At 36.4% G+C, this 9289-nt stretch overlaps 1 protein-coding gene across 1 annotated transcript; it reads right to left on the bottom strand.

Moving 5' to 3' along the window:
- Positions 1-367: 367 nt before the first annotated feature.
- On the bottom strand, positions 368-8996 carry narf (nuclear prelamin A recognition factor). Its single transcript, XM_067429093.1, has 12 exons — positions 8721-8996; positions 8171-8269; positions 7946-8011; positions 7649-7786; positions 7433-7565; positions 6867-7001; positions 3739-3857; positions 3275-3404; positions 2775-2847; positions 2509-2646; positions 2219-2376; positions 368-1187 (listed from the first exon to the last, which is right to left on the bottom strand). The coding sequence occupies exons 2-12, from the start codon at positions 8258-8260 to the stop codon at positions 937-939; spliced, it is 1431 nt and encodes a 476-aa protein (XP_067285194.1). The 5' UTR covers positions 8261-8269; positions 8721-8996; the 3' UTR covers positions 368-936.
- Positions 8997-9289: the final 293 nt, after the last annotated feature.

Genomic DNA, 9289 nt, shown 5'->3' with positions numbered 1-9289 from the left:
TAGAAGTGATGAGGCCACATCTGCTAGTTCCGGCCATATAGTGATGTATTCTGCCCTCTACTGTCTCTTTACAAAACTGCACCAAAAGGAAAACCAGTAATTTCACCACATTCTTAACCACTTAATACAGAGAGAGTTGCGTTCAGGTAAATGTAAGACATCTGCAAACACATAAATCAACAACTAGTTATGACCAGACCCAGATAGAGTAAATTAAACAGATGCATTTGTGCTGTAGAACTATTTTTGGTAGCTAAAAGCATAATCGAAAGGGTCAAAGTTTAATGAAGCGAGGACACTTGACATGTACAGGTGTGGATTATGTGTGCGCCTGGATCTAACAATTCATTTTTTAATGCATCCAAACAAAAAAAACATTACTCCTTGGTTTGTTAAAATAAGCCAATGCTTTTTTTATATATAGCAATCAAAGTAAAGAAGCTTTAATTGATGATTTGTTTTTCTTTAATTAATTCATAGCACCAATAAGTATTAGTTTAGATTGGTTTCTAAAGCTGGATCTTAGCGATAGCCATACACAAACCGCCATCAATCTTTTCTGCAGTGAATATGAGCAGGGTCCAGTAATCTGTTTTAATAATAGTCTGTTTTTTCACCTTGTGTTATTGCTATTGTCCATTTAATAACACTTAGACATCTGTGACTGCTGGTTGCTCAACCATGCATGACATCATTTAGGTGCACTGTGAGTAAATGTTCTAGAAAACTAGTAAACGAATGCAAATCTAATTGTTAGTAAAGCAGTCTGATTCACTGCATAGAACAAGAAGCCTGTTTGGTCCTCTGTTTAACTTTTCTTTTTCTGCAGAAACAGTGCAGTTCATGTGAGCCCAAGAGAGCATCGGGGAGACTTGAATGGTGCTTTTAAAGCAGAGCTTGGTTCCAGGTGTGTGGGAATGCAATGATGACTTCCAATCACCACTGAATGTCAGGATTTAGTATGTGAGAGGGCGGCTGCGTGTGGTTCTTGTACTGAGTGTGGAGGCACTGCTGTGCACATGGGGAGTCGTGGCCATCCAGCCAGTCCTGGTAGAGACGCTGGACTTCTGGGTTGCTTTCAGGAAGTCGGACAGGTAAGCTGCTGTAATGCTCTTCCATTTGCTGGACCAAAGGTCGGTCAGATCGACCTCCCTCTCCCTCAGCTTGTCCTCGCCCACTTAAACAGCCTGAAAGAGAAGGAGAGCTAAAAGGAAAGCTACAGCACTTATGTTCAAAGAAGAAACATTTACAAATTTACAAAGAATAAATAATACAAATATGTTTTAAAATTGTATTATTAACTATAATTTTTGTTATTATTGTAATATTCATTTTTATATTTAATATCACACAAATGTATTTAATAATACATATTATATGATATCTCATGATGGTTTGTGAGCTATTTTTTGCAAACAAAAAGTAATATTTAGCCACTAAAATAGTACAAAACAAGAAATTTTCCATTCATTATTTTTAAAATGGCCTTCACATTCCCTGTAATAGTTGACTAAAGTGTATTGCTGCTGCAAGTGAACATTGGAAATTACTTAGTTTTTATTTTTTGTACACGTTTTGCTTTCTATTTTTAGAAAGGCTATGTTCAAATACTGTCACATTATTTTAATGTGAACATTTTAAATAAAACATACTTGACAAAATCTTATATCTTATATTCAAAAATCTTATATTCTAACAAGCAGAATACGCTTAATGTATTGTTTAGATTTTCTTCCGATTTTGTCTAATTACTTTTTTTAACATACTTCTTTTACACAAGAAGTATGTTAAAACCCAGTACGTATTGGTCCTGTACTGCCTGTTGATTCAGTTTTATTTGAATAAATATGTCAATATTGACTAACACTGATTACGTGAACACTTACGTTTAATGTACAAACATCATAATGCAAGGCAAGCACATGTATAACATTACAGAGTCAATCAGTATGGGATTTGACTGATTCGTTTATTACATAGGCCATTTCAAATGGATATTCATATACTGACTTTTTGACTATCCTCAGGGGATTTGTTAGACTAGTGATTTACAGAATTTCTGTTTAAATGTTAATGAACTTAGTCATAGCACACATCCCTAGTAACACTATGGTCAAGCATATTTTTTCGAGGACAGCACCCATTAAGTTGGGTAATAATAACCAAAATAAAATTAGTGTAATTTGCAATATGTTTGTTTAAAAAAAATCTGTCATACCTCCAGGGCAGGAAAGCACCTCTACTAGCTGGTAGGGCACTTTGCCTTTCCTCATTCTGTGCACTAAAGTCTGAATGTTCCGGAAGCCATAGACTGCAGCAAACTGCAGGAGAGTCTCTCCATCACGCTCTAGCGCCACCTCCTGGAAGTCTCGATTCCTAACAGGAACACGTATTATCAATTATTATATGTAATGATTATCAATTAGCTGTGATCACTTGTTATTCATAAGAATAAATAAATAATTATAAATAGATTATCCATCAAAAACAGACTGGTCCATCTCTCACCTGAGTGTCTTGTACACGATCTCTTGAACGTCCAGGCCAAAAAGCTCTTTGGCTGCATGTTTGAAAATGTGCTCCAGGAATCCTTCAGATCCACGACCTTCATGCCTGGTCATACCTGGGTCACTGGTCTCACCAAACCTAAAACAAAAGGTTTTTTTTTTTAGCAGTTTACCTGGACTGTGATTGCCTTTGCATTAATAAGGTTAAATATGAAGGGTTATGCGATTATTTTGTATTTATTTTTTAATGCTGCTAATTTAACTTACACGTGATCCAAAGGAGCAGAGTCCACTTCCTCTGCTGTAACTTTGCTTTGTTCCATCAAATGAAGAATCTCTCCTAAACCAAAACAGTCATTTAGTGTCATTTCAGGAGTGCAAAGATCACAAAAACACCCTCTACTGAAACACGCACAACCTGCTTCTCTACAATAACATGGCATTAGGCATTTCTGATAATTTCCAAGAAGGAAAGACGCCCCATGGAATATTAAACGTACCATTCAAAAGTTTAGGATCAGTTCAAATACTTCTATTCAGCAAGGACACATTCAATTGAATCAAAAGTGACAATAAAGAAATACTTTTTAATTGTTTGACATTGTTGCAAGAGACTTAAAAATGTACAGCCCCAAACATCTGAATGGTAGTTTTATTATTATATATATAAATTGATATTAGGAGAAAAGTGAATTATTTGGCTCTTATGTGCTTGCCTGGTTATACATTAACCTGAAAAGTTAACAGGAGAATAAGCTCAGTCGAACCTGATGTAAGAACACAGTCGACATCTCTGGTCTCTAGGATGCTGTTATAGAATTCTTCTCTCACAGCTTCAAGCTTCTTATCATAGCAGGGAGCCACCACTACATGGAAAACCTGATCTGGGGTCAGTTTCTACAAGACATAAGAAAAAACTGATACAGTACCTCATTCAGTCAGTCACTACTAATAAGAAATTTACCAATTTTTACATAATTGTGATACAATAAGCAAAAAGGTTCACGGGCAGTGAGTTCTGGATAATTCTTTTGTATTAATAATAATAATAATAAACATCTTTGGAATATGACTACAGTCATTAGGGTAAGTGTACAATTACTTTTTTTTATTTGATCAAAACATTATACACATGTGTTTTACCATTATTTAATTTCCTTGGCAATAACAATTAGCAAATTCCATATTACCAGCTTTTCCAGGGAGCCCTGGACAAATGCCCATCTCTCACCTGTTGTCGGGCAAAAAAGTCTTTGACCAAGGAGCCCATGATCTGTTGAGGTGATCTGGCGTTGCAGATGTGTGGTGTGACCAGGCTACCAAGAACACGCTCTGCATAGCGAATCCATCCTGAGCACAAAAAAAATATTGTGGATAAAATTGATATAAAATTGCTTTCTATTGCTCTCCCCTTTTTTGTAAGTCGCTTTGGATAAAAGCGTCTGCTAAATGATTAAATGTAAATGTAAAAATAAAATTGTCAACTAGTGACAATGTAGCAGTAGTAGGACTACTAGCTCTGAGTGTGTGTGCATGTGTGTGGGGGGTGGGGGGGTATATATATATCTATATTTGACTTGACAATACGGTGTTGATACTCTCATATTGATTTTTTTAAAAATGTATTTAAAAAAAAAGTTTTTAAAGGGGTGATGAATTGAGAAATCAGCTTTCCCTTGAGCTTTTGATACATAAAATGTCATGGTAATATAAGATTATCCTGTAAGTTTCAGAGCTGAAAACTTCCTTTTTAGTCAAAGAAAAGTTTATATAGCCTAGAAATCTAGACCTTAGCGGCAACAAATCTAATCTGCCGCGAGTGTCGTCTAGCAACTCTCGAAACAGTTCTGAGCTGGAAAAACCAAACTGGTCAGGCCAATCACATCATGTATAGAGTCGGTGGGCGGGGCTTAACATAATGATGACAGAGTTGCGCTTGCATGGCGAAAGTTTAATCTATCAGCTCCGCTTCACCGCAGAGGGAGTTTGAAAGACAACCGTTTATCCCGCCGTTGGATTGAGCCCTGTCAATGGCGAGTTCCCAGACCAAACATCTTGATGTGGGTTTGGCTTGTGAGGCTAACTTTTTAAGACACCAGGGGCCTGTTCTTCGTACGTCGCTAACTCAGTTAGCTGGATTTGATTGTTGACGATTTGGCTTGATCTCGGATTGTTTGGTTTTTATATTTATTAATAAATATAAAAGTTTATTTGAAAATATTTTAATGTTGTGTAAAATTTGTGTATAATACTATAGACACACTCACTTGATTGAGAGATTTATTTGTGAATTGTGATGGAATGATTACTTTATAGATGTAATGTTTACACACATTGTGCAGTTAATCTTTGTTGTGCATTAATGTGAGTGATGACGGATATTATGGGAGTGGCTTAAAGGCAAGAGATGCAGATAATTTGATCTTGACTGTTAAGAAACTTTAATTAATATTGTCACATAACAAATCTGCTTCAAATTTAATTAAAAATGAAATTACAACATTAAAATAAAAATGTAAAGTGTGTACAAATATTATAAAATCGTGAATATAAATAATTAAGAAGCGAAGTATGAAGAACAGGCCTCAGGCCCAGAAAACGATTGTGTGCTTCATCCTTACGTCATCGCGTTACAAAACACACACCTCTACAGAACGTGTAATTCAGTAGCCCCGCCCACCAAGTCATGGAGCTGTTCGAATCACTAACCAGCAGCAATAACAATGTGGAAGAAGATAGCAAGATATTGAGGAAGAACACAGTCACTGCATAAGCTTCCTTCGGATCATAATATTAGGAATGTGTGATACTTCATTTCATTAGCTCACATTGGGAAGACCGTATGCGCAATCGCTTCATTTCACTCGTTCATTTGGAATCGTTTGTAACAAGTCTCGAGTGCTGGATTTGCAGACACAATGCTGTGTCTTCTATATTGGATCCGACAGGTATGGTGCAACAAACTTATGTGAGTAAAAAGTCTTTTTTATATGTAGTAATAGTAGTCCGGGCTAGCAAAACGTACGCCTGTCGGCAGAAATTCTTTCTTGATCTGGTTGCGCACGTGTGTGTGTGTGTGTGTTCCCGCTTATATCGACTGATCCTGCAGGCCCTGTAATACAGAAATAATATTCCAATCAATCACGGGTGGATGAGAAATAAATCATTGTATTTGCTTGATAAAGACGTTTACGAGCCCTGTTGTCGAGAGAATCTTTGCAGTTGCCGCTTTAAAAATAATTTCTCCCTCATGTGAACTGAACTGACAGGGGAGCTGAAGCTCATTAAATATGCAAATCTTATCCAATCCTAGCCGTGGACCTTTACTTCCAAGTCTTCAGTGTGTCAAGCCCACCAAAACCCAGCTTTCAGAAGAAAGCCTCAAAACCAGTGTAGAAAATAGCCTATTACTTATTAGTTATGATGTTTTTGAATGTAAAAAACACACAAATGTCATTAGTTGACCTCAGACAACAGTATAAGAAAAGAAAAAAAAGCCAGTTCATGACACAGTTAATTTTTTTTAAACTATTTTTTAGAAAATTTGATTACACGCGCACACACAAACACACGTCCGTACACACGCACGCGATTGGAATAATGATGCTGAAAATTAAGCATTGCCATCATATGAATAAATTACATTTAAAAAAAATTAAAAAAGTAATTTTTTTTAAGATCATTTGATGAATAAAAGTTCAGCATTTATTTCAATCCAAAATCTTTTGGAACATTATAAACATATTTGCTTTCGCTTTTGATTAATTTAGTGGATCGAACTCATTGCTGAATAAGTGATAATTTATCGTTTTTATTAAAAGAAAAGAAAATCTTATTGACCCAAAACTTTTGAATCGTAGTGTACATCAACAAAATACTGCATTGTCAGGTCTCTGCTGATTCCCACCACTAATAGTTTGAGCAAGGCCTTGTAACCCTGGGTTGCTCCAGAGGAACAGTCATTGAACTAAAGTGAGGAGGAAAGTCATGAAAGTGCAGGAAGGGTGTGTGAGCTGGCATGCACTCATCTATCTCACAGCTGCAGAATGCTATGGCTATCTAAGAGTCCCACCCATTAACATACAACCCACATTTACACACCACTACACCACATTTAGCTCTTATCTTACAAAATGTTTGACAAACATATAAAAGCTTAAGGTTCAGACAAAGAGTTAAGAGAAGCAGTAAACTCAATATCTTTCTTGAATGCCTAGAGGTGCTTATGTGTGTTGTCAGTTGGCAACCACTTCTCCTATAATTGCATAACATTTTTTAAGAGTTTTCAACTTGATTTCAATAGAAAATTATCCGCAAATTACATACTGTGCCTTTAAGGGGTTATCAAGATGGTCTTACCTGGACATGAGGAAGTGAACATCGGCATGGCATTAGCATCGTGATGTTTACGGCGGTAACGTTGAACAAATTCTCTCTGGCTTTCCAAAATGCTAAAACTTGCAGCTACTGTAGTGTCAAAGACATAGTGAACCCCTGAGGAGACAGATGAAAGAGGCCTTTAAAACAATATGAAAGAACTCACGATAAATTCTCAGTATTAAAGAACTCAAGAATAACATTATTGTTAGCTAAAGCTATTAAAAACTATTTTGTTAATTAAAATAAAATTTAAATATTGAAAACTTAAGATGCAAAACCTAAATAGTAATATTAAAATAAAAATGACAACATTACCAAAAAATAAAATAAAAACTGACAATGCTAAAATAAAAGCTCTTTCAAAAGAATAAAAACTAGTAGTAAATAAATAATGCTAAAATAACTTAAATGTTACAAATATTTAGGACGGTTATTACCTTTCACATGGCAAATATTTGCTATGTGAACATCTTGATTCAATGAAAAGCAAAAAAACAAGAGGTAGGCAAAATGACTTTCAAGGCAAATTTGGCATCCAAACGTACCCGCACTCTTTAGGAATCCACAGAGTTTCTGCGCAGCTGCTGGAACGTCCAACTGAAATTTAACAGCAAAAAATGGCAGCGACTGGGGACAAATGGACACCACGAGAATTTTGTGCTTCGAAGTGTCACATTTCTGCAAAAAACACAAAAATAAAAATGTGAGATACGTCCAAACAGATCATCTTCCAAAGTCTGAATGTATCAGTATTAAAGTACCTTATTAAGGGCAAGCACACGGTTGATCTCATCCAGATTCTGCTGAGAGATTCTCTGACCTTCGTCTTCCGATATGCAGCCGTCGCAGGACAAACATGCGCTCAGCAACACCTGCTGAACTGAGGTAGACTCTTTCACCTGAGGAAAACGGGTTTTCAGATTATCCACGTCCAATACAAATGAGTGTTTGTTCATTCATCCTCCCCCAAATCAAACACAAACAAAACAACAGATGCAAACCGCAGTTTATCAGATTACTCAGTCTGTCCGACACATACAAAGAACCATGAGAAATACCTCTCCACTGGCAACATCTTTCTCTTGCAGCGAGTTTATACTTTCATCACTTTGTTTCTTGTTGCACTAAAAGTTGAAATTGAGGGAAAATGAACACTAATGAGTGCCTAAGCAATATATGAGTGACATTAAAATAAAGCATGAGAACAGAATCTAATTCAGACATAAACAAAAACAATAAACTTTAGGTAAGATATACATGTCAGTATTAAATGAACATATTACCTGTTTTGTGCAATTTTCACACTTTTCTTTTTTCCGTCCAATTTTGACTTCAGACATTGTATAAGGAGCTCCTGAAGTGTTCAGTGCCATAAATTATTCCTGTGAAATGAAAGCTTTCTGTATTTATAGAGCATTCTGTGTTATGACACCAAAGCACATATTTAACATAAAGAATGGGTTAGTAATAAAATGCAGTCACAATAAAGCCCTGTTATTAACCTCAAACATTCACACACAGACACCAATTTAAGGGAAATGTGATAATTTTAGGTTCCCATGATGTGTTCTATTCATTTTCACTTAATTATTGTTTTGAGGATCATTTGTGGTTTTGTACATAATCACAGGTTAAACAGTCGTATCACATTCATTTTCTTAACATGTAATAGGGTAATAAATAAATGACAGAGGACAAAAGCTCTGAGGACTTCGCTTTCCTTAGATAACCCGTGACACTCAACCCCCTGCCCCCATTAACGTTACCTAACGTTGCAGAGTACTAAAATAAATCATAAATTGAAATAATTCCCCAAAAGGCCAACCGACTCACATATAAACCACATGAAGTCCTTATTGTTCAGGGGGAAACCCAGGAGAGGCAGTCGTGGAACTACAGTAGGAACTTCTCCGAATGACACATGGAAGCACGAGCTGGTCATCAGAAAACAGCGCACTGCGGTCATATAACACTGATGTTCATCCAGCCATCCGTTCCACAACTCTGACTAATCCGTGTGGGACACATTCGAGGTAGAAAGATCTCGGCTCGTCTTGGTTTCGATGCATCCGACTCCATTGTCCTTTAGCGGTGTCCGATTCGTGAATGAATCGTCCTTTTGAGTCGGATCATTTCAACGAATCAGTTGAATTGATGTGCCGTTCTCAAGCCCTAACTCACTCAACCAAAAATCTTCTCTTTCAGACATGTACAGTCCGATTCATGATTAGATAACCATACCTTAACAACAATTGATTCGTGATGTGTCGGGTCATAATATCCACGGTCATTCTCGACTCGCTATGATCCTTCGGTTAACAAATTTACCCAGAACCATGTCTGAGTAGCATTTAGATTATAGTATTGTTTATGTAAATGCTAATTATAGATGTATTTTTGTT

Source organism: Pseudorasbora parva, chromosome 21, assembly GCF_024679245.1.
Source record: "Pseudorasbora parva isolate DD20220531a chromosome 21, ASM2467924v1, whole genome shotgun sequence".
NCBI classification, from domain to species: Eukaryota; Metazoa; Chordata; class Actinopteri; order Cypriniformes; family Gobionidae; genus Pseudorasbora; species Pseudorasbora parva.
Note: the sequence above shows the minus strand (reverse complement) of the source record. Positions and strands in the feature narration are given on the sequence as shown.

Coding starts and splice junctions, on each gene's coding strand:
- narf (XM_067429093.1), bottom strand. CDS start 8,260: ATGGCACTGAACACTTCAGGAGCTCCTTATACAATGTCTGAAGTCAAA. Junction 7,002..7,432: donor TGGATTCCTAAAGAGTGCGG/GTACGTTTGGAT, acceptor CTGTCTCCTCAG/GGGTTCACTATGTCTTTGAC. Junction 2,377..2,508: donor ATCGTGTACAAGACACTCAG/GTGAGAGATGGA, acceptor TGTTCCTGTTAG/GAATCGAGACTTCCAGGAGG.